The sequence below is a fragment of the Papio anubis genome, chromosome 10 (genome assembly GCF_008728515.1).
Source record: "Papio anubis isolate 15944 chromosome 10, Panubis1.0, whole genome shotgun sequence".
Taxonomy (NCBI): Eukaryota; Metazoa; Chordata; class Mammalia; order Primates; family Cercopithecidae; genus Papio; species Papio anubis.
In genome coordinates, this window is record NC_044985.1 from 24,329,760 (window position 1) to 24,357,175 (window position 27,416).

Here is a 27,416-nt window from a genome sequence, read left to right on the forward strand (position 1 = left end):
TGAAATCAGTAGGCTTCTAATAAAATAATTGGTTCATAAGAGGATGACCTCTGTTCTTGGAATCCCATTAGCAGGCTAAGAAAATGTCTGTTGAAAGACAAACTAAATAGTATGTGTAAAACATACAGTACAAGGTAACACTCAAGAGTATAGGTTTTCTCCCTCATCATTACTTTGATTAGTTTACAAGTGTTCAACTTTAAAATATGTTAATAACCTTTATGATAACACTCAGGACAGGGGATTGTTTTGGTAGTTTGATATTTTCATCAAAGTTGAATGAGAAAGCATTTAACTATTACAGATTTCCAACCTTTCTCTCTTAGGTTTAAATTAAGGGAGACTCATTTGAGATTCAAAAGTGGAGATTTGGCAAAGATGCTGAAAGTGTTGATTGATCCATGTAACTGGAGGCTTAAAATTTTAGTTCTGGACTTTCCTTTCATGTAATATTTTTCAACACCCTTATTTCTACAAATGAGGCAACTGAGGCCCAAGGAATTTAACTACACTGTTCAGGGTGAATAAGCTAGTTAGCAGTAGATCCCATCCCAACCTGACCCCCAGCTCCTTGAGGTTCCCAGACTTCTTTTAAGATCTTAAAGGTTTTATTTCTCCAGTTTGAGGAGATCTTTCGCTTAAAGATCAGTACTCCAGCAAAGGCATATTACTTCTTATCTAAAATCAAAGCCTAAAATTCTCCTAGGAGGGTTTCAGTTGGGGAGTTGTAAGGAATCAGTCGCATATATATGGACCTACAAGAATGCTATTTTTATTCATATATTAGGATCAGTGTGCTTTTGTGTAACAATGTATTTAAAAACTGAATATTTCCACCTGGAAAACATCCTCAAATTGCCAAGTTTCTCACTGGACCTATTCCACGTCTCAAGAGAGATTAGGCAGAAAGAGTGTCACTTATTTGTGAACTTTAGTTAAATTATCAGGTTTTCTGAAATGCCTTTTAGGGAAGGACATTATATAGAATGTTTAATACATCTTTAGAATAGCACTTTTGCTGTTAAAATTAACGCATCTCCCACCAAAGTAGAGCATCGTAACATAAAGATTCTGAATATCTAAATTAGGCTTAGTTTGGCATTATTAATTCTTTTAAAAAATGTACAAATACATACAAAACTAATAAGTCATCAAATATTGGAATTCTTTTCCCCTAGCTAATTCAATAATAATATAAATCATTTATTTAATTTTTATAATGCCACTACCAGTATTTCTAAGCTTACATATATCTCTAATTTGGTCTACTACATAACTATTGACTCTAACACTGTATCTCCATTCCCACAGCTATAATCACTTCAAATATTTTCTCCTAAAATATTTTAACAGTCTCTAAATTGGTTGCCCTTCCAGGGTCTTTCATTTCACATGCTGTTGTCAAATCTAATAACAGCACTCCATCAACTCAACACCATCAATAGCTCCCTGTGACCTAAGGATAAATTCCAAATTACTTAGCATACAAGGCTTGCGACAATCTGGCCCCAATTTGCCCTTGTTCATCTAGTGTCATTATTTCATTCTTATATGACTTCCAGTCATAGCAAATTGAGTAAACCCCATGCTATTTCAAGACTCTATCACATCTTTGCGCATGCTGTTCCCTCTGTGTGAAGAATCCTTCTTACATTTTTCCCTCTACGGGGAGCTTTCGCTAAATCTCTCAAACTGCTCAAAGATCTTCCCACTTTAGCAGTCTTCACTACTCCTGCCTGCATTTTTGGAATATTTTGCACATACGTCTTACCCCCAATCTAATTTATGTCTTTTCCTGCATATTGGTTTTGTCGATTGAATTATTATCTGAAGGTAGAGACTTATTCATCTTTGCAACACCAGGGGCCTAGCATAGTGCACGGCACAGAAAGACAGGTCAGTAAATATCTAATGAATGAATGAATGAATGAATGAATGATGGTCATAGTTAAAAAGAAGAAATCAGAGCGATTAATAAAACAAATTAATGAAGATATAAATTAAAATACACTGATTTATTCAGTAGCATGTCTTTTACTGTATCACTATATTATTAATATTATATCATATGTTACTATAGTGAATAACAGTAGAGTGATACAGAGAGATAAAGATTAGGGAGAGGTTCATGTGACTAAGATTGCATCTAAATTTTCCCAAGCTAGTAAATTGACTGATATATTTTGGAATTTTTTGTTCAGGTTTTCAATGTGGTGTGTAGATTTGGTAGGAGGGTGAATTAGGGTGTATCAGGGAGCAAAGAAAGAGGAATGGAAGCTCTCAAACAAATTGTAAGGCACATGTACCTTGGAGATAATCTGAACCTTTGTTTTAAGTCACAGAATTTTTAGAAACCTCAGATATTCTTGAACTAGACAAATAATAATAAAATAATGCTTCATTTATAAAACTACTCTGTGGTGTAAACTAGAATACCTTTGGGGGAAAAATGCCCAACTTTTTAAACCATAAAGTCCAAGGGGTGACTTTTCTAAAATTTGGCTTATGAAAAATGACTGTTGTTCTGAAAAGCCTCATATATTTTTTATATTCTCAAATTACTTTATCATGACTGGCTTGTCTCATTGCTCTGGTTAGCTCAGATTTCAGTTTTAAGAAATACAATAAATGAGAAAAATAACATTGGTTTGGTTTAAAACAATGTGGCTAGTGATGAAGTAACACAAAAGTTATTGATACGAATGTCTCATTTTCCACCTGCAAATAAACAACTAGGAAACCATAGCGTTCTTTGTCTTTATGTGGCAAATGCAAGTAGAATAATCCAATACCTCTTTACAAATGTGGTAAATTCATGGCTCTTTCTTTCGTTGATGGTAGAGTTGGCATAATTCACGCTGGCTCCAATTAGTACCTCATTAGTAACTACCAGATAATTATTGGCCTGCGCTCAGATATTGGCAGATGCCTGATAAGGCACTTAGTGAATTTTTCACGAGTCTTTCTGAGAAAACCTTCAGGAGAAAATATTCTGAAGGCTGTAATTCTACTTTTCTTCCCATTTGAATCTTGATGCATTTTCAAAATCAAGTTTGTAATTTTTAATAACATCATACTAGACTATCTTTCAGCCAAATATTTTACTATTTAATACATTTAGTGCCATTTCTACCTGTTACACATGTCTCTCTATCCAAAGTCACCACCAGTACACTTTAACATGGACTTAATTTTGAATTAAGGTTAACAAAGCATTAGTCACCACATAAGTGACATAATTTTTTAATAAGTAGGAAATGAAGTCAATAGTTTCTAATAGATCTAATATTTTTTAACAATTTTAGCTTCAAACTTCAAAGACTCAAATGAAAGGCAAATATTTAATGCTGCGGTGTTTTTAAATAGTCACCTACCTAATCAAAATATATATATAAATTTTGTTGTACAATGAAATGTTAGTAAAAAGTAATACATATACAACCACCTAGCACTTTATATGGAGGCTAAAAATGAAAAGATTTATGGTTACATGGAAAAATATTGACTGTCACAATAAAACTTTCAACTGTGCAACCCAAGAATGAGGCAGAACATTTCATTATTGATTCTTTGGGGGAGATACAACTTCTAAATGCTAAGTGTGATTTCAATCTGTCAACATTCCTTTTGCTGTAATTAAAATCCTAAAGTGTTCTTTAAATAATTTTTCACTTAAATTGCATCCTGATGAGTTTTTTATCTCCATAATTGGAATGTCAACACCTAAGTAAGTGACTCATCCAACTGCACTCTTCGTACTGCAATGTTCTTACCCTTAAGAAAGCACCTCTAAAAACTTCCTGTCAGCATTGCTAATTAGAATGATGAAAAGATATATTTGTTTAAACGTCAACTGACAGGAATGTAGGTAAAATTATTAAGTGGTGTAACTTTGGTGCCTTTTACCTTTTCTCTTTTTAAACTCATTGCTTTATTCCACACTGGAACACACTGGCAGAGTATTACTTGATGATTAAGAAAAATCCTTTCTTCCTTATCATTTCTCATCCTTCCCTCCTCCAGGGGTTTTTGCCTTAAGCTTAATGCCAGAGAAGGAAGCAACTTGACAAGCTAAACTGTTATTAACATGTAGACTTTATTTGGGACCTCTCTTTGAAACTCTTATTTTAAGTGATGTTTGGAAATGTAAACCCCTGATAGCAAAGGTGACATTAAGTTAGTGAAGATCAATAAAAATTCATTTATTTGTTCAGGAAAAAGTCTAATTCTTAAAAAGCTACCTGTTACCTAAAACATTTTGATGTAATTTGAGTCATTTGTGGCTTCTGCTGTATCCATGTCATGTTTAACTATACTTGACCTCTTCTCTGTTATATCCTTGTCTGTTACTATTTTGTATGTTAATTATTGTTGCTGCTGTGATTAGGTAACAGTAACATTAGTCATGTACACAGCTTAACTGATAACTTATAAAACTATACTTTTACTCAGTTTTTTAAGAAAATTGAAATCCTAGCAGATTGCAGGAATAGCCTCATATTTACAAGCAAATAACCTTCAATTTCAATTCAATTGGGATACATGTGAATATAAATTTATAAAACTACAGCCCATTTACTAGAAAATCTATTTAGAAAAATACAATTAAAGAAAACATTGATAATGTAAAATATCTTATGCATAACATATAATTTTTAAATAATTACGTCTCATTCTAATTTATCAATATTTTCATAAAGGAGTATAATAATGTAATCTTAAATGTTTGATGAGAGAAAGCATATAAGATAAATATATATTTTTAAATAAATATTTTATGACCTGGTAAAATACTAAAATATTTATGCTACTGGACCAACCTTTGTGTCTATGAGATCCATCCATGTTGCTAAATTCAATGTGATTTTCATCAGCCCAGTAGAGTCTATGGTTAACATAATCTATTGTTAGTGCCATAGGTCTAGAAATCTTGGTTTCTATGACAACACTCTGATTGGTTCCATCCATTCCAACACGACCAATATGAGGATACTCGCAGCAGTCAATCCAATACAAATACCTAGGAAAGAAAATCCATAACTATTTTGTTTATAGATTCTCTGGGAGCAAAACATCAAACAATATATTACCTTTTTGCTCAACTGTTTCCACATTAATTCTTGCCATTTCTCTGAATTACAGCTTTTAAGAAGCATCCTTTGATGCAAAATTTCTTATGATGTTTTATTACATATCTAGTATGATTTGAAATATTCATATAACTTTAAACATATGTTTATTTTAGAACACAAACTCATATATAACAATAATATTATGTAATACTATCACAAATGTTAACCAATTATAGATGTTCAAAGCTAACATATGTAAATTTTCAAAAGGTATCTATCAATGTTGAAGGAATACAATTATCACTATATATACTTTCTCTTTTGATGTGTTATCTATGAAAAAGTCAAAAGGAATTATGGAGGTGCACATTTTATTTCCTTAATATACATTGTTAAATATCGTATCCACTAACCAATTATGACTGTTTAAACTAATTAAAATAAAATAAATTAAATGAACTGTATTGCTCCTTGGTCACACGAGTCACATTTCGAGTACTTAGTAACCACGTGTGTCTAGTGGCCATCATATCTAACAGCATAAATATAGAGCACTTCCATTATCATAGAAAGTTCTACCGGACAGCAGTGATTTGCATTATGTTATTAGAAGTTCTATATAGGACAGTTCAGAAAGTGGGGGAAAAAACAGTAAATGAAGTAAGTAATATTGATACTATATAAGTAGGTTGAGTTCAGTATAAATATTACACCTGATTAAATGCAAATAACGTATAAGCAGCAGATTACTTAGATATTTTTCTCTGTTTAATGAAGCCATTTGTTTTTTTGTTTTTTCCTCAAAGTAAGAGAAATTACTTTATGTTTTAGATGTTTCCTTGTCTATAAAAATAAAGATTTGAGTTATAGGATCTTTAATGTTATTTTCACATTCCAATTCTGCAAATGAAATCTATTAACACAAGTAGATTTTTCTCTATTTCACTCTTTCTTTTTGCCAGGTATAATACTTAGCAATTAGTTCTTCAGATTTAGAAGATTTGTATCCAAATAATTTGGTTTAAAAATGTTGTATATGATTTAAACCCATATATTCAATTTAAATCTAAAACATTCTTAAAATAATTTTTTTCTCATAAATTCTGACAGACATAATTATGTTCAGATATTTTAAACACATACTAAAAAGGAAAGAGTTTTCAGAAAAAAAAAACAAACACTATCAAATACAAAGCTAACCTAAATAATCATTGTACAGAACACATGCAATATTGTGTTTTGACAATCATTTTCTTGGTTTGCATAAAAGTATGGCTTAAAAAGATAATACAAAAGTTATTTGATAGTCAAACTATCATTGAAGTACTAATGAAATCTGGTGCTTAAAAAAGAAGCAATATATTTTTGAGAAAACCTAAACAAAAGGTGGAATGTTATGAACAGAGATTCAAAGATCACTGAAAGTCAAAATGTAAAATAGACTTGGGTCTGGTAACACTAAGTCAAGTTCACATAGGCCAACACTGGAATTCCTATGCAATGTTTTTGTATATACATATTAACTGTAAACATACTTTGAAAATCTCAAATTATCAAGTAATAATAGATCCTAAGTCCCTCAAAAGATGATGCTATGGTTTTTAAAATCTTGAATTATATTTGGTACAGTTTTCTTTTGAAAAGTGAACACATGTCAGCGAAATACATCTTCTAGGAAACGAAACAATTCATTCTTTTCTAATAAATTTATGGAGAAGTGCCTTGTTGCCTATACTAGGGATCATGACAGAAGAGATATGAAGGAAGAAACTGAATCAGAAAGAAGTAAAAAGAAAAAGATAGTTTACCTTGTTGAAATAAATCAGAACAATTCTTTTTGCCTTACTGACCTTGAATCTTGGGAATACTAACATGCTAATTTTTGATTTCTCTGAAATATATTTATTCCAGCTTCCCTCACATGTTAGATATGATTAAATCTATCTGTGCTGCTATATGCCATGTTATTTTTTTAAGAATTGCATATAAGAAAATAAAAATTAAAAGTAATATTTCAATGATTTCTATAACATTAAAAATAACATATCCAAATTGGTTTAATTAGAGAGTGTCTTCATCATTCTATTTAGCTACTCTACATGTAATTGTACTTGCCATTTAAACACCTCAAAAGTGAAAAAAGGTTTTCTCCATTATAGTTGATCAATACATGTGATCAATGCTATCAGTAAAAGTATTGCAAATTAAATTACTGGATGTGAATAATAATGTTTCTTAAGTTATTAAGTAAACTACAAATGTCAAGTGGTCTAACTTCCATATAATTGCAATTTTAAATTTTCATTTGTGTTTTGAAATTTTTCATCTGGTAGTCTTACCATCATTGTGAACAAATACACCAAGAAGAGAAAAAGCATATTATTTCATGAAGTCCAACATCTGTTACATCACTCTCAATAAGTTTGGTAAGAGTTCCAGAACTGGCATTCTCTCCCTCAAATGAAAACCCTTTCTTACTGGGCCCAAATATACTTCTCCAAATTACTCCCCACTTATGAATTATGTGAAATTTAGCTCTAGTCAGAGTTTTTCATTATAGTCTCACATTTTCACTTTTCAGCTAATACAATTATTTTACTGTGGAAGTACAAAAGAGTGAATAATAATTTTACCTAGATGGAGGAAGACATGAAAAACTGTTATGCTTACAAATAGTTCTTTGGGGGAAAAAAAATAACTTATCTTCACAACCACCTTATAAATTTCTTGAGAAAAATGACATTTTATTTCTTTCAGATTTTAGGACAAAGTATAACATAATGGAGAATTCTAATTCTGGTTATTGGGAGTACTGGAGATCATGTAGCTTAAAGCTTTCACTGATAAAGTGACAACTGATAATATAAAAGGTTATCTGCTTTGTTTATTATGATGGGGAAACTTGGAACAAGGACTCAGGTTTCCAGATTTGTACACTGACTTCTCTTCTAATGAGCACTATATAGCAACTGAAGCAAATAAATCCTAGAAACAGATTACATGGGCTCAGATCCCAGTTCCTCTCATTACTAGTTATGTGAACTTAGGAGCTTTAATTAGCCTTCCTGAGCCTGGATTGCCTCATGTCGAAAATAAGCAATTACAGTTTCTTCTCATAGGGTCACTGTTAGTATTAAATGAGAGAATATATGAAGCAAACATAGAACATTGATAAGTATGTAGCCAGTGTTCAGCAAATAATAGCTATTATTGTTTTATCTGATTTCATATGAAATATGCATATTAATATATTTTTAGTTTAGTAACACTCTCCTACTAGGTAACTTATTGAATCTGGATTGTATGCGTCTTTGGACATGATTTGCCTTGATTTTATGTAAGTTATTACATGATTTGTCTATTTAAGTACTCATCAAGCAGAAGAATATTATGGATAATACTCTACTACACTGAAGGAAAGGGTTGTTCAATTGTACTCAGCTAAGCATGAGCTTTCATAAACACAGGATTTATTTTTTCTCTCAGTAAGTGGTAGCTAACTTCTGATGGCTAGATATCATTTCGTTTCCATACTTATGGCCCATTGCTATACTTTTTTTTTCAAATTTATCAATAAGACTGTACTAAACATAATCGTAATTTTAACTTCTGAAATGAAACCCTTAAAATTATCTATGTAAAAATTTATTATAAATAATTAAAGCTAAAAATCACAACTGCAGGGAAAATGTTGAAAGAAGAGACCTAAATTGCACCCAGATAATATGCAATGTTTACCCCAATCACATATGTAAAATTTCAGCCCTAAACAGTACCTATTCTGTGAGATATAATGAAGTATAACACATAAAAGAATGTCTGGTTGTAACCATAACAATAGGCCTCTGCGATTTTTCAGAATGTCTTTTACAGTTGAATATTATACATTGCATTTCTATAAAACTGATTAAATGGAAGTCTTTCTCAGCTTTTACTATTTTTTTTCTGAATTCAAGTATTAAATTTGAAGAAGTTTTTTCCTTCCAACTGCAATTATTTCTGACTTTGAATTATGAAATTAATCCTTTATATTATTTGCCTGTGTGTTTTTGCCTGAATATGAGAATACTGAAATGAGCTGTTTGGACAGATTGAAAAACTTGGTTAAAAAAAGTTTTTCTTATGTGAATACATAATTTAATGAAATATTTCTGTATTCCTCCACAGAAATCAGAAACTGAATTTTCATCTTGGTCTGCCTTTCATTTCATCACAACAAAAGTTCCCTCATGACTCTTCTCTTTGAAACATGCAGGTTATTAACATACCAATGTATTGGTTTGTGCATAGGTGCAGGCACAAGGTCTCTGTAGCTATAACCTCATTCTCTGTGTACATCTAGTTACTCATTTATTATTCTTCTTCAACAGTGAATTTAACAGTCTCCGTGTTAGACACAAAAAATGATTAAGACATGACCTTTGTGCTAAAGGAAGTTACGTTCTAGATGGAGAGAAAGACATTTCAACTAAAAACAGTCATATAATGTTAAATGTTCAATATGTGGTGATCACTTAGGCACAATTAAAAAATGTTTTAGAGAGGAAGTAATATTTCTGCTGGTCTTGGAAAACTTGGTAGTTATTCCAACTATAGAAAAAGCTGAAGGACATTCTAAAATATATCAAGATACAGAGGGTAAAAATGTGTCTTTCTAAATTTATTTGCATTGTCATTATCCATATTGGCAATAATGGATCCAAATACTGAGTGTCTTTCACATATTTTCATTAACATATATTTCAAATTCAAAATGGGACCTAGTATTTCCTTGTGGATTTCCTAACAGATATTTCTTTTTTTTTTTTTTTGAGACAGAGTCTCACTCTGTTGCTCAGGTTAGAGTAAAGTGGTTTGCTCTCAGCTCACTGCAACCTTCACCTCCCGGGTTCAAGCAATTCTCCTGCCTCAGCCTCCTGAGTAGCTGGGATTACAGGCCCGTGCCACTACGCCCGACTAACTTTTGTATTTTTAGTAGAAACAGGGTTTCACGATGTTGGCCAGGCTGGTCCCTAACTCCCAACCTCAAGTGATCCACACCCACCTTGGCATCACAAAGTCCTGAGATTACAGGCATGAACCACCGTGCCTGGCCTCTAACAGACTATTGTCAGAATTTTAGTAAAGGAAAATAAATGAAAGTATGCCTTTTAAAATAAGGCATGCTGGTAATGATTTAGGTAGCTTTTTTCACTTTCCAAAAAACTTTTATCACCTATACTAATTTTACTTTATTTTGAGACAAAGTCTCACTCTGTCAAGCAGGCTGGAGTGCAGTGGCACAATCTGGGCTCACTGCAACCTCCACCTCCTGGGTTCAAGTGATTCGTCTGCCTCAGCCTCCCAGGTAGCTTGGATTACAGGCCTGTGTCTCACCAGGCCCAGTTAATTTTTGTATTATTAGTAGAGAGGGGGTTTCACTATGTTGGCCAGGCTGGTTTCCAGCTCGTGATCTCATGTGATCTGCCCGTCCTGGCTTGCCAAAGTGCAGGGATTAAAAGCATGAGCCACTGTGCCCAGCCCTCACCTGTCCTAATTTTAAATCTTTTAAAAAGGATAATTGTTAAAATGGAAGAAACTGCAGGATTTGGAGTTCTTTTTTTCCTTTATCCATCTTTCGAATGGCTTTTGCACATATTTATGATCCACAGTTATTTTGTTACTAGACACTCTGACATGATGTAATAGGAAAAGTCTAGGACCAAAGTCTGAAAACTGAATTAAATCCTTGGTGTAATATTTTATCACCTAAATGATTCTGAGAAAGTCACTTAGCCAGTTCGTGGTTACATGTGCCTATCTAAACTATACAGAAAGTAATACAAATAATTCTATGTTTCTCAGAGACTCTGGATAAACAGTACATGCATCTGAAGTGATAAACTGAGAGCTTTCTAACTCAAAAAATGCTATAGAAATGGTAGCCATTATTATTATTATTATTATTATGGAACTCCCAATCCCAATAGATCTACAAACTGATCGTTTCCCTTTCTTGTATTTTTCTCTTTTTCTTTATTCCCATATTCTGGGGACAACTCCTCTATTTACCTGTTTGCCCAAGACAGAAGCCTTGTAATGTTTGTTATTTGTTGTCATTGTGTGTTATGTTCTGACTTATTCCTAGCTTTCCTTTACTCTGTAAAGTGAACTGGTTCCATAATTACATATGTTTAATTTGCTCCAACTGTGTAAGTTCCTTGGAATTTGTTGGATGTAACATGCTCTTCCGTGTGTCTGGTTTTTTCCCAGAGAGACTGTTCTTTTTGCCAACAATATATCTTGCCCTGTAGAGCACCACATCACTCAGCTAGTTCTTACTCTACCATTCTTGTTCAGGAAGCTGTCTCTGAACCCCGTTGAGATAGAAACACTTCCCATTTTCTCTACCTTAAAAGTTATTGTAGGGTATTGTGATTATTTAAGCACCTACCTACATACTAGACTGAAACATACTTGAAGACGGGGGACCATGCCTTTTATTTTAGACTGTAACATCCTTGAAGACAAGGGACCATGCCTTTTATTTTTATTCTCACTCCTACCAACAGTGTCAGACATATACTAAATGCTCAGGAAATACAAGTTGAATAAATGAATGAGTATATGTAACGTTTTCTGTTAATTAGGCATATCATACATTCACTTTAATGTTTATCATAATGGTCTTTGTTATGATTAACTAAAGTGACACTGATTATACAAAAAGATAAAATGTGCAGCAGAGTTTTAACATATTTATATTCTCTGTTCTGTTTTAAAATGCTTATACATATCCTACATATGAGTAATTTTCATCAATATTGAATGTAAGTTATTTCAATTACCCTAAATTAATAACAAATTAGAATACTCATTCCCACACAACACAAAATAACAGGAAGCTTAAGATAAAATTATAAGAAAAATTAGGATTTCAATTGAATTTAAACATAACAGCTAAGATTTTCTGTCTACTTATATCTTCTTTATGTTCCTACTAAATACCATATCTAAAGTGATATTGTAATAATTGACATACTATTATTTAAATACAGAAAGGACCCCCAAGACATCTTCTAAAAGTATCTTTGCTTTAATACACAGGACAGCCTAATGATTTTCCTTTTCCCTTAAACAAATTCTCTCCTTTTCCTCACTAAATATCAGGACAGAAATCATAATACTTCTCAAGGAAACAGGAGTCAGTAGTTTTGATATAATCAAAACATATGCAAGTCACAATGGCAATCTGAATTAGGAAGGTTCAATTGCATTTCTATTAATCTTAAATTTAAGCTTTCATTTTTGAAGCAAGATTGCATAATATTTTATACAGTTATGGCATTTTCACCCTAGAGTTCATCTCATCAATGCTAAAATCCAAGTTGCCTGATTTTCTCACTCAGGGGAACTAGGAAAACAGCATGAACAAAAAGGTGCCATTAAATTTTATCCATTAAAACAGTTGTTTTTAATTGTTTCATGAAGAGATCCAACTTTTACCTTTTTCTTTGGTTATAATATGACATATCTATATCAAAATCCAAATATTATCCAAAAATAAAATCAATAGAGTCTTTTATAACATCTACAATAATTTTGTACTGTGCTATTTTAATTGACATTTTTAATGGATGGGTTTATGTTGATGATAACTTAAGGCTGCTTTCAGTTTATGGGCTAATAACTGTAACCTGGGAGAAATAAAACTTAAAGCTATTAATAGATTCAGCTGCATTCACTAGAATAGGACACAGTTTTTGCTTCATAAATAGAAAAGACCACAGACTGCTATTATCAAACAGGTAATGTTTCTTTCATTAGAAAGTGAAGCATCTTGAATAGCATGAAATGAGAAGCTAAGCCAGCCATATTGATTTTGAAGAAAAAAACAATTGTTTAGAGATTCAAATATATATATATATATATTATAAATATATATATATATATTATATATATTATATATATTATATATATATATATAGCTTGTTTGTTTGTTTTTTAGACAGAATCTCGCTCTGTCACCCAGGCTGGAATGCAGTGGCGTGATCTCTGCTCACTGCAACCTCTGCCTCCTGGGTTCAAGCAATTCTCATGCCTCAGTCTCCCAAGTAGGTGGGATTACAGGTGCATGCCACCACGCCTGGCTAATTTTTGTACTTTTAGTAGAGACGGGGTTTTGCCATGTTGGCCAGATTGGTCTTGAACTCCTGACCTCAAGTGATTCATCTGCCTTGGCTGCCCAAAGTGCTGGAATTACAGGCATGAGCCACCACACTCAGCTATCAAAAATCAAAAATAAATATTTTCTTATAAAATATCCAAGAAATTGAAATATTCACATAATTAAGAATGAATAGATGATAGCCAAATTTAGTACATCTGGCCATTATTTCTTAAAACATACATATAAAGAGACTTTCTAGTGATTCTGTTTAAATTAAAATTGACACTCTTTGAAACTTCTGTTGCTATGGTGAAGAAAATATTCAAAAAGGTAACAAAATGATTGCATAATTATATAGTGAAAAGTTAAAATGAGCACATTACCTTGAAAACAAAAATATATGCACAGTACAAAGCTTCTCCTATTAGGTACTATTTTTACCTAAATTAATGTATACAATTAACTTATAAAATATACTATGACATAACTTTGACAATTATAAATACGAGGGACCAAAAAAATTAACAGAGATACATCAACCAGAAGCAAAATCTAATTGTTGCATATGGTATGACAAAAGCTGTGGTTTGGTGAAATATGTGAATAAAATGAATTTAAATTGCAGAAAATTTGGAGTACCAAAGTTATCCTAACACTTGCTACTGTGAATGTGTCCTATTTCAAAACATCAACCGTTCTTTAAATTTGTTACTTTACTAAGTATGTTGAGTAGGTTGAACTTCTCCAAAGATGATTTTGGAGCATGTAATCACTCTAAATTACAGTGCAAACAGTCGAAAAGTTTTGTATACTCTACTGACCAAAACAACATAATTGAAAGTGAATTATAATGGTCATAATCTATAGAACTTTAGCAAACATATACCAGACAGCTTTGACACCTTCAGATGTATTCAATCCCTCATCTGAAATCTCCAGCCTGCTGTCCTTGGTCCTTACTATGACTTCTCCCCATTCTCACAATGAAATGCAAATGAAACAGATCCACCACAAACTCTTCCCCATAGTTCCATTCAGCTTTTCATCTTGAAGGCACATGATAATGCACTGTCATTTATTATCCACGGATACTGCTTATGTCTCCTGGTATAAAGTGGTGCAGGGGTTACATTGTCCATATTTGTGACTACCCCAACCACTGCAAAACATCACCTAAGAATTTGTTCTTAGCTTCCCTTTCCTTCAAGATTTAAAGGCATTAAATCAGTGAAGTCTGTATTCATTCCTACCATGGATTTATCAACTCATTGGAAAATAGTCATGTTTAAATATTTAAAAAAATAGTTTCTGTAAAATTCAATCATCTTAATTTTATTCCTTTCATTGTGATCCTCACATCACGGTTTTTTGTTGTTGTTGTTGTTGTTTTTAATTTCCATGTAAGAATTTCTACACATTGAAACGTTACATTGGATTTCCATGTTAATGACCTACAGAACTAGATTTATTTAACACTATGAATGTAATCCACAGCCTTAATCTTTAAGATTTTTAACAGTTGTTACAAACCCAGCTCGAGGATCTAAAGACAAGTCCCTGGGAAACTTCAGCCTTTTGCTAACGAGTATAGTAGGGTACAAGCCATTGAGTTTGGATACTTCAATTATCCTTTTTTCTGTGTCAGACCAATAGAGGTTTTTTCCAATCCAATCGACAGCAAGTGCATTGGGGACCGCTGTGTTATGAACTACCTACAAAACAAGAATTTAAAAAGTTAACAGCGTAAATCCCTAGCATAAGAAGTGAGCAATTGCTTCTTGATTTTTACAGAGATATAGGATTCCATTTAAACGTAAGGAATGGAACTTAGATAAGAAGAGAACCATTGACCGCAATGCAATTACTTACTTGTTTGTGAGAAATTACCTAATGTGTAATTAGGTCCCTACAAATTACATATAGGTTTAAACAAAATAATTTTAAAAAGTTGTTGGAGAGTTGCACATTTGTTGTTCACATTTTTGTAAAAGTGTAATCTATTCATCCTCTTAAAATTTGGAATAAAATTTTCACACACATACACACACACACACACACACACACACAAAAAAAAAAAAAAAAAAAAAACCCACACACACTTAGAGACATTGTTTTTCTTTAACCAGTTTGGGAGAGATAGCAGTAGCATTCATCACTCTCCCTGCTGCTTTTGCCCTATTTAGATGGCTATAAGGAAAGAAGAAAACACCAAGGAGAATATGCAGTATTTTGAACCTAGCCAAAGGGAGGTAACAATGTACACATTCAGCTGCTGTTATCAACTTTAATCCATGAATATACCAAATACAATATGAAATACAGTCTTTGCATGTATAAATATAATATATATAAAATGATCAATAACTTTTGATCTATATGGCCGGCATTTCTGAATTTCCAGTACTTTTAGAAATATGTCAAATAAACAAATGAAACTTGAAACTACATAGAAGCCAATAGTTACATAGTTAAAGACAATAAAATGCCAATACAATTTTAAATTTATCTTTTTCCCTAGTGCCATCAATAATAAAGATACAAATGAAAGTGGTAATATGCTCATTTGTAACAATAAATAATATCAGTCTCCTATAATTAAATGCAGGACATCTGTTTTTCTTTTACCCACTACATTTCAAATTTGGAAAATTGGCATGGCTATTTAAATGAAAATCAGTGAATTAATAAATTTAAGGGAATAAAGATGTATTCTATCTTTATATAACCTTATATAAATACATGATTTAAAGTAGTAATGGAGTAGTAGTGGCCAGGCAGTAGAGAATATGCTTTCAAAAATAGTAAAGTATTTTCAAAAAATATAAAGGTAAATTAAAATTTTTAAATGTATTGTAATAAAATATATGATAAAGTTTGAGTAATGTAACTTCCACAGTTTTTAAATTAATTGTAAAATAAATTGACAAACAACTCATCTGTTTATCTGTTCTATTTAACCATTGGGTTGGCTCAAATCAATTTGCCTATCACTATTATATACTGATTTTTTATTATATAAACCATTATTAAATATAGCTACTTTAAATCACTTGAACCCAGCTTACTATTTGTTTCATCATTGTACATGCACACTTTAAGATCTCATTAATATTTTCAAAATGGAATGCTTTCACCAAAAATGAAATTATATATGATATTATAGATGGTTACAAAAAAGTTAAAGTAATTGATGGGTTTTGTTCACTTTAATTTGAAACTTCTTTATAAAATATTTTAATGAATACATACAGTATTAAGAATTTGATTTTAAAACTCAGAATAACATAAGATGGTAACCAGTTGCTCATATCTAGAATATGACATCATACACATGACAGAACTGTGACATCAATGTCATCCTCTCAAATCGGAATGTTCATAATTTTACACAAACGCATTCAATTATTTACATCTGTAATTGATTAATTTTAACAGTATTGTAATTTCAATCCACACTCTAACGTTTAACTTTTTCAATTACAAATTTTTTACTCAACTTTATATTTTATTTAAATCAATACAATTGAATTACAGGCACTAATCCTTCAAGCTGAAAACACCTATCCCATTTCCTAGGGCTGTGAATAAGGATCCAGATTTTATTTACTCAATTTGATATTTATATTATTACAAGTAATAGTGTTATGATGAAACATAAGAATAAAAGGTCTCATATTTCATATTTAAAGTATTAATCACACTGTAGAAATGTGAAATTGAAACTACCCTAATGTATTCTATGAGTAAGATCACGGTCATAAAATAACAGTTTCTATACAATTCAATCATACTGATATAATATTCAACAGTCTTATCATTGTAATGTCTAGTTACCTTAATGTCACTTCCATTTAAACACATTCTATTTATGCGACTGCCATTGGGTCGGCTAGAATCAATCCAATAGATGAATTCTTCTCTGTAATCAAAGTCTATAGCAATAACATTGTTTAATCCCTAAAAATAAAAAAAGACTATGTTGTCAATCATAGTTCATAGAAATAATTATAAAATGTTTTAAGAGTTTACAGGAATCATTGTCTCCCTTTGAAACTAAAGAGTTCTATTTATTATAATAAATAGTGTTTGCTACCAATTCTCATTAAAAGTATCATATATTTGGCCGGGCGCGATGGCTCAAGCCTGTAATCCTAGCACTTTGGGAGGCCGAGACGGGCGGATCACAAGGTCAGGAGATCGAGACCATCCTGGCTAACACGGTGAAACCCCGTCTCTACTAAAAAGTACAAAAAACTAGCCGGGCGAGGTGGCGGGTGCCTGTAGTCCCAGCTACTCGGGAGGCTGAGGCAGGAGAATGGCGTAAACCCGGGAGGCGGAGCTTGCAGTGAGCAGAGATCCGGCCACTGCACTCCAGCCTGGGTGACAGAGCGAGACTCCATCTCAAAAAAAAAAAAAAAAAAAGAATGAATCATTCACATTTTCCTTACATCATACATTTATAAACTATGATATTAATTTGAAAATATTTTCCACACGGGCCACAAAATTTCAAAATATTTATAGTGGTTTAAATAAATAGCCAGTAATGTGAAAATAAAAATAACTTCTTTTAAGGAGATAAAGTTTAAAATTTCTACTTTAGGTTTATATGAAATATAAACTTTATGCCATAATAATCTGTTCCGTGGAGGAGCCTGACAAAAGTACACATCTAAATTGAAAAGGTAGATCATCTGATTAAGATGAGCCCTGGACAGCCATCTGATGAGTCAGAAAAGAAGGTATAGAAATTTTACTTTCCCCCAAAGCACTTGTCCCAACAACAATATAAAAGAGCTGCCTTTCTTCATGCTTCAGATGGCCCCTTGGCAATACAGTGTGATATTAGAATTTAAAGTTACAACCTCAGGTGAGTATTTGACCAAGGAGGAACTAGGTAATCAACATGTTTTTATTCCACATGGTGGAAATGTGAGGAAATGCCTCCCTTCAGACTCATGGTTATGCATTTTTTAGCAGGTAGCAAAACAGAACACAAATTCAATTGATGGGTTTCTGGATGCTACAGCTTTTTGGTTTGACAGTTTTCACATTTGATTCTATTTGAGGACTGTACATCCAGGATCTAGGAATCTTTTAGTTGCAGAATTATTCAAACAATTGCCTAGGAATTGGTTTAATTCTGACTTACTGGTAAAGATTATATCTTTACTCCCTTAAGGACTGAGTAATTTATTAATATATAAATTCTATTGATTAGAAAATAATATTATAGACATTTAGCAAAGCCTCAAGGGATCTCTGCCATGTTTTTATATCTATGGAGAGCTAGCTGACATCAATATTCACCATAAAGTTGATGCTATATCTCAGATTGTTTTAGAGGGAACTGTATGAGTAGTTGTAGTCCTATGAGTAGAGACAAGCATCTTCAGAGAGGCAGACTTTTTTTATTTGTTTTAGTTTGGTTGTGGGGAGGAGGGAGAAGGAGGAAAGTAATTCTCAGGTCTGAGTTGAGTTTCAACATCTACTCTGAAAATTCAGAATCTGATGATAATAATAAAACTGACTTAGATTTAAATAGTTCTTTATAGGAGTCAAGCCAAGGCTAATAATTACTCTTCAGACATACTTTTCCAAGGGCATTCAAGACTAAGGGTGTCCTATGTATATCAGCAAATAAGAGGAGGTTCTGGCAAATACTGCTTATTTTCCCTTCTCACAGCGGGGCTAAATTTTAATAATAATAGTGTTAAAATGAGCAATCTCATTTTCTTGAGGTCCAGATTATAAAGACAACCTGTAGTAACCTAACCCCACAAAATCTCATGCCATATGTCATAAACAAGAGACACAAGGCAATAATATAGCTCAGTGCAAATTCCTTGCTAAGCCAAGATGAATAAATGCAAGTATCTTTCCTACTGACAACACTATAAATCATGAATAACGACTATAAGTGCTAAAAACGGGTAACTGATATTCAGTCACAGATTCAAAAGATTCATTAAATATCCACTCACATCCTAAAAACTGGAGAACTCCTTAACTAAATGCACATAACCATAGATATATAGGAAGTTGCCTACTCAAAATAAGTCAAAGTTCTAAAATATAAATTGAATGTGTTCCAGGCAAGTTTGTAGAGGGCTTAATAAATTCATTCCAATAGTAGTTTACAATCCCTTCTGTTCAACTGCTTTTCTCTCCAGAGCAATAATGTAAATAAGTTAGGATTCTGTGATGCCTTGTTAATTCAGGTGGCTAAATTAGAGTTTTACAGGGAAAAAGTAGAGAGAAACACATCTCTAACTTGAGCAGAGATTTACCCACAATCCTCAGTCATGGAAGAATTATCCTATTCCTTCTTTACAATAATCAATTTAGATAATAAAAATCCAATTCCAAATTTAGCAAGTCAACTATAATAAATTAAAGCTGCAAAGGCAGAAAATTGAAGCTCTAAATTCCAACATATCTATCTAGCCAAGCTGGTCATTTTTCTACAGCTTTACTCTTAATCCCCACAGAAAACAGTGCAGTGGTCTCTTTGCAGAATCATATGCAAGAAACATTAAAACAGCCAGGTGCATGGTCAAAATAATGTCTAAAAACTATTCATCCCAGTAGTTTCAGAGCTGAAAATTGGTTTCATCAGAATCCTATTTGCTTCTTTCATTTCTGTAGCTAAAGACTTGCACTCTTTGGTTTGAGATGATTAATTTAGGAAATTGTGTTTTGTTTCTCTATACAATGTTACTGGAATAAAGACACTGTTCAAATTGAATTGGATAACATATTGGAAAGGTACTTGATTAATTTTCATTCCCAAAATGTATGTCATTAAAGTAGAGTTTCTAAATATAGTACATGAATTTAAGTTATAGCTGACCTTACTACAATTATGTTGTAGAATATAGAGGGCAAGAAAAAGTCCCACCACTTATTATAATTTTATGCTATAAAACTTTATGAGATTGTTACTGACTACAACAAAGATAATATAATTTGTGATATTACGATAAATCATTCTTCCTAATCAGCTGCACATAAAAGTTCCAAATAGTTAAGACAATGATACTGTCTTTTCATTTATTTTTGTTGTGAGAAAATGTGCAGAGATAATTATTTCTCTGTTCTATTTCATTCTGCATATGTGGACAGGCTCTCTGGACAAAGATAATGGTTTCTATTGCCTAGAACTCCTTTAAAATTTCTATAACACTATAATAAAACTGAGTAAAACTATGTTTTCTGAAAGAAATGACATATTCCCAGCAGCCCATAGGCCAAACTGGGCAGAAGGCTTGCCATGGGTTCTTTGGGTCTCTATTTCCTTACTCAGTGGACACCATTAACAATTGCTTTCCAAAGACACAGGTGTGTTCAGATCCTTCATGAACGTCTTCATCATCCTCACTGCTTCTTCATTCCCATATGTACTGCACTAAGAAAGTATCTGAAACTCATCCCCACTTAGGTACTAATGACTGGCAACAGTCGAAAATGATACCACCAGGAGAAAAGAGCTATGTTAAAGGTGCATTAAAGTGGTTCTGTTATGTGAAATAGACTTAAATAATGCATAGAGGAAAAAATCATTTTGTTCCATTAAGAACAATTTCTGACAACACATTATCCATGAAAGACAACAAAAGGAATACTGGTAGAGATATCCTGAGCTACAAGGTTGGAAAATGAAGCAAGAAGCTAGGACCGAATCTCTATTATAACTCTGTCATGAAGATAATGAATATTGTTCTATATTAGTTAAACTTGTGGTTCCGCTGAGCTTAAAAATATTCTAAAGAGAGAACTTTATTCCTTCAAACTGAGATAGTAGAGTCTAAATGGTCAGAATGTTACATATATATAATATGTATGTATGTATATATATATATATATATACACCACCTAGTGAAAAAAACAAACATGTCCTTGTTCCAGAGACCATACCAGAAAATACGTGGCTGATGCATCTAACTTTGAATTTACAGAAAGGTTTATAGGGCCTGTGTAATCATATCCCAAGAAAGATAATTTTTAATATTTTATAACTTTGATATAAGTTTAAAAGCACAAGAAAAAGTTTAAAAATACAGAAAAACTATATTAAGTTAAGTTAGTTAAAGTAGAAAACTATTTGAGCAACAAAAAACTTTCCATCTTGAAGCAGTTATGTATACATTTTCTCTTTAAGTATTTTTTAGGTAAGTAAATCTTTATGTTGCTGAAAACACACTGCAGGAATGGTGGTCTTCCTTTATACTTAAAACTGACATAAACAAACTAGAAAAATGAGAAAAAAACCTTAATTTTGGCACACTTGTTCTAGACAGTGCTTTCACATATTTCTGCCACTATTATACAGTTTGAGGCAAAGATAAATTTGGAGCAGAGCAGATACAAACCAAATATTTTCAAAGAAAATATTTCTCCTGACAACTAAAAATATGCTTCCCAAATTCTTTTTGCTATGTAGTTCTACAGCTCTAACATATACCTAGTACACATGTTAAATGTCACGGAGTCATCTTGGGAGTGTCATACCTGTTTTAAAAGTGTGTAGTTGGAGCCATCAGTGCTAATTTTCCTTATCTCATGATGATCAGCAAGAATTAAAAAAGGTTCTTCATCTAAACACCAACACAAATAACATATTAGACTTTTAAGTATCTATGTATTTCCCTTCTGCATAATTTCAGTTTAGTTTAGCAGCAATGTGATGTCAAATATAGTGCTGGTCTGGTAGATTCAGGGTTTAAAGAATCATACTGAGCAACCTAGTTGACAGTAGAATGAAAAGGCAGCACACACCCAGGCAGTACAGAAAATCTAGAAAATTCTAAGTGCATACCTTACTCACGCTCAGTATTCTTGACATTCAGATAATTTATTTGGAATGAGAAAATATCTACTGTTACAATCTGATCGTCTGCATAAATTGCAGAAAAAGATAATCTTCACCTGTTTTAGAAACCTACATACAGCTAAAACATTCTTATGATCAGAAATTTTTTTCTTGATAATCAAGTGGCTAATGCTCTCAGGATGACCTCAGTGAAGACCAAGAGTATCACTGCATGTATATATTCTTTTACCTGCCTGAGGACTTCTCATAAATAACTTCTGAACTCCAGGTTCTAAAATCTTTATTAATTTTACCTTTCTTCATGAGTCTTATTTTTTTAATGCTTTAATAGTCTTTATTTCTTCCTTATCATCTTGTCCAATGTCTTTTCGTATCTCATTTACTTTAGAATCTGGGAAAGAGCATGATAAAGATCTGACCATGCTCAATATATGGGAGATCCTCTAAACCACTAGTATTTGGTTTTCTCTTCGGATTTTATTTGGACACAAAATGATTTCTTGAAGAAGATAATTTCAGAAAGATTTTCTTTTATATTTATTTAAATATATATCTGAATAATTTAAAGTCAGTTTGACCACATTCTCAGTGGTTATAATCCTAGATTCATTTGATGAATAATTTGCTCAAGCATTTTAACATCTGTTTTTAAGACACATTCATAAACTTATTTGCCAAATGAAAAAACTTAATGTTGATAGAACTTAGAAAAAAAAAAAAAAAACACTTAAAAAAGTAATCGTGTCATATAATTGAAAGTGGATTTTATTATAAATTATTTATTGTTATAGAGTTACTGTCCTTTTTAAATTGTTTGAAGTCATTATTCTTCTCTGTCTTTAGTTTTGTAATTAATATGTAATACCAAAGATATGACATTATGTTTCAGCATATACTATGTCACTCATGTTAAATACCCCCTTCTATCTTCATTGATGGGATCCCAGATTAGTCATTCCCATCTTCTTTTTGAGGCCAGGCTGAGACTCAGATTACTTTTCAAAACAGAATTGGCTCTTGAGTTGAAGGTGCCTTGCCACTCTGTCAATAGATTTCTCAATTATAAATATAAAATTAATCAGTCATGTTCGACTTCACTGCTTAGGCAATTCTATTATTTACAACTTAAATATATTTCATTTTTTAAAATCTCTGTAGTGCAATATTTATGCTTTAACAAGCATAAATGCTGCAAGAACACATTTTTATATTTAAAATTTGTATTAGTTTCTAAGCATAATTGCTAATGAGAAACAACTATGGTATGGATACATAATGTAACAAGACCCATATTTTAATCATTACTATTCATCTCCTCTACATAATCCTTTATTAATGTTTAAAGTAATGGAAACATTGGTCGTTTTTGAGATTTAATCTCTTCTTTTTGTACCAGGTCACTAAATGCATTATGTAGCAAGCATTAAGATGGCCCAAAGCGAGTAGATTGGTAGATTAAGCAATGGGCTCCAAATCATCCTCAAATTGATTGAGGGAAGGATAAGTGATGGTGGAATGAAAAATTGAAAGGAGTTAATTTTTTTTTCCTCATAATGTGTAAAGTTTTGACCTGTTAAAAAAATATTTTAAAATTAATATCTCTGGTAGCTATTTTCTTAAAGTGGTTGAGAAAACAGCTAATGTTTTAAATGTTGCCACTGATGAACACCTATATAAGAAACTGGCAATAATATTTGATTCATTATACTTAAAAACAAAGGGAATAGAGATGCCCTTAGTCACCATTTTTTGCCCATTTAACAATCATCATTATATTATTGCTTTGTATCATTTTAATGTCTGTGATTTATCTCTCAAAGGATTAAAGTTATGGGCCATGCTTCATTAAATGTATAATTTACAGGATCAAATACACTACTTGGAATAAAGAGAAGTTTAACAATATTTGCTGAATCACTGGAAGAATTCAAATAGTTCTATATCGCTGATTTGTTATTACTATTGTTGCTTCTTATTATTAACCTGTTGTTCTCTCTAGCATATATGTATGAGTATGTATCGTGGAGGGGAGAATGAAAAATATTATAATAATGTCACAATAGTCTCTTTAACAGTTTTGGCCAAACTGGCTCCCAAGAATATGTGATTCAGCAGGAAGCAGTGCTAGAGATAGTTTTTTTTTGTGTGTGTGTGTGTGTGTGTGTGTGTGTGTGTGTGTGTGAACACTCTCAAAGTCTAGAAAACACTCAAAAATTCACTAGACCATAAGGCAATGTTATTACAAACAGAGCATACAAAATCAGAGTGACAGATTCCCATATCAATGGAAGCAGAGAAGAATTTTGATTTTTCAGAAACATCAAGGAGGAGTGAATTCAATAAGAATGGCTATAAAATTCAGGATCCATATGATAACTGAGGTTGGATCAGTGGGCAAGTTCAATTCGATACCTGAGAGGGATTTGCAGCCATTTGGGTTATCAGGTTGTATTTCATACCCATCCGTACAGAGGCACTTGTAAGTCCCATATGTATTGATGCATTGCTGGCTACAGGGAAAGCCTGAAGAGCATTCATCAATGTCTACACATGTTTTGCCATCATCCTTCAGTTGGAATCCAGGCCAGCATTTGCACTGGGAAAAGAAAAATGAGCATAATCAATTCATATCATTGTCACTGTCTTTTACTATTGGATATCTCTTTAGTAGTAAGCAAGAAAAGCACTTGAAAATAGATAAAGGCAAGTCTTTCTGTCTCCCAGCATTTGATCTTTGATGGGAATTATGTATATTATGTAAAGTCAGTTAGAAAGCACTCTCTCAAACATCTTCATTTGATCTTTTGAAGTTGGAAAGATTGTAAAAGTTAATTGATATTGCTAAGGCCATGTGGTTAGAGATTGTCAAAGCCAAAAATAAGAGTGAAACTTTCTACTTCTTTTTTTGTTTTTCTATTGCATTACATTGTCTTTTTAGAATATTTTAGCAATTATAAGAATTAATCCTTACATGGAGTTTTGAAAATTTTTAACATTGTCACATATGTTATTTCATTTGAGCCATATAGAAATCTATAATGTAGATATTTTTAGGTTGGTACAAAAGTAAATGTGGCTTTTGCAATTACCTTTAATGGCAAAAATCACAATTACTTTTGCACCAATCTAATATTATCTTTAGTTGATGAGAAATACAATAGCATGAAGACGGAGTTGTTTAGACAAGGCCAGTAGGAGATCTTGGACACACTGAAATTTTTAATACATAGTAATCCTCAATTAACATTTACTGACCTGTTTGATTCTATACCTAGATATGTAGGTGTCTGAATAAATAGTAATATTCATGTAGATTTTTTTTAATCTCAATAACTAAATCAATTTGTATCATCAAATCTTTCCTTCAGCATCTCTATGATGTTTTATTTGTCCTTCTGATGACACATGACATCAACTAACTGGTATGTCAACTCTTAGAGTACAAATATGATGACATGTGTATTTTTTGCCTTCCTAGAAAGGATGAGGTACTTTAATTGATCATTGTCTTTCAGCTCTGTTCTCAGTCTCTGCCAAGTAGCATGTGAAAATTATTGTTATAGAAAATGAACCTATACTTGGCCAGATGATTATGGTCATACTAACCTTCATTAAGACTGATTAGTGGTCTTTGAACAAAGGAAATTGTAAGTATTGAGTAGGATGGTGATTTAAGAAGGATTTCTGAGTTGTTAAAAGTAACTAGTATTCAAGAGCCCTCCACAGTAAATATTTCATAATCTGGATAAAATTGATCATTTATTCTCAGATAAAAGTGATGGCAGAGCTTTGAATTTATTGATAAAGATATTAGAATGATATATGTCCACATTAATAAATAATCAGGAAACAATTTATGAGCAGAATTATTTTTTAAGTACAAGAAACGTTTTCAATACTGTGGAGGAAAGCAACCGAGTAACATCAATTTCATCTGAAATTAATTAAAGGATAAATCAATATTTTCCCCAATTCTGTTTATAAGAAATGAAACCCTTTAAGCTCTTAGCACTTTCACCTTTAACAATTGACACCAACAATTTATCTAATAATGCTCAGAAATTATAGTGGACTTTTAAAATCTCTATAACCCACTTAGCAATCCAGTGAGTTAAAATGAAGGCAAAAGCCACGGCTTGATTTCCCAAACTCCCTTCATTATATCTCACTGAGTGACAATATTATTTTCCTTGAGAAGATCCATCCTGCCACCAGGAGGAATTGGTACTTAACGATGGCCAAAGAAAATGGCGTACTTAATGCCATTAACTGTACACATAAAAACATGGTTAAAATGATGAATTTCATATTATATATTTTTACTCTTTAAAAATAAATATTAAATAAAAAAAAGAAAATGAGAAATTTGACAGGATAGTAATCCCAGATAGGCCTAAAAATTAAGCCAAGTGATTGCGTAGTCAAGAAGCCAGAGGTCCAATTAGTAGACACAGAGCAATGTTTAATCAAGAGTCACTTTAGGACAAATGAAAGGAAATTTTATAGAATGTGTTGAATTTCTCTAAAACATTATTGTTAAATGGAACAAAGTGCATCACCATTTTAATGGGGTTTCTGAAAATCACTTTGAATGCCTCATGACAGGTTTATAGAAGTACTATATGAAACAGATGGCTTGGATAAGAACACACAGTGGAAAATTAATTTCTTGAAGGCAAAATTGATTAACTTTACTATAATATAAAATTGTATAAACAAAAGTTTAAGATTTACAGTAAATTTTTTAAATTTTTATTTTGTTTGAAATCACATTTATAAAAAGACAATTTATTTCTCAATTTGTTAACCTATTTTAATAAAAATATCTTTGGTCCTAACAATAAAAAGACATCTGTAGGCAATTCTACTAGATTAACTTTCATAAGTTGAACGAAAGAAAATAAGAATCTTTTGCATTTTCAAAGATATTTTATAGAAAATAAGATTAGAATGTTCTCTTTCACTTAAAAAAGACAATTTTTATGAAAGTGAAAAATGTATGTATTCAGTCTCATCTTAATTTTTCTCACCATTCCAAATTACTTAGAATTTTCTGGAGTTAGATTAATCTTTATAAGAAAAATAGCTAGCAGAAAAAATAACTAAGCCTTTTCTATTTCTCTCAGGAAAATTTCTTTGCAGCTTTTCAAGTAACATGACAAATATTGATTATTTTATTTCTACTGTATACATCATAACTTTTTTCCCTCCCAGAAGTACATTTATTTTTACATGGTAAATTATCCTTTCTATCAAAATAAGATTTTTGCTTCAGTTAAATGTTATTACTCCCTTTTGAATAGTTAGATACATTGTATTTGTTTTACTGCAAACATGCAAGTTGGCCACAGTCCATAAGGTT

At 31.9% G+C, this 27,416-nt stretch overlaps 1 protein-coding gene across 3 annotated transcripts in view; it reads right to left on the reverse strand.

The window, feature by feature from the left end:
- The window catches only part of LRP1B (LDL receptor related protein 1B), a 1,950,491-nt gene that overhangs the window by 248,082 nt on the left and 1,674,993 nt on the right, over window positions 1-27,416 (reverse strand). For all 3 annotated transcript variants that reach the window (XM_031651763.1, XM_031651762.1, XM_031651761.1), the window contains 5 exons: window positions 24,467-24,650; window positions 21,733-21,818; window positions 17,056-17,178; window positions 14,752-14,933; window positions 4,821-5,020 (listed from right to left, as the gene is read on the reverse strand). In XM_031651763.1, the coding sequence (XP_031507623.1) occupies window positions 4,821-5,020; window positions 14,752-14,933; window positions 17,056-17,178; window positions 21,733-21,818; window positions 24,467-24,650 (775 nt within the window). The remainder of the gene's footprint in view (window positions 1-4,820; window positions 5,021-14,751; window positions 14,934-17,055; window positions 17,179-21,732; window positions 21,819-24,466; window positions 24,651-27,416) is intronic.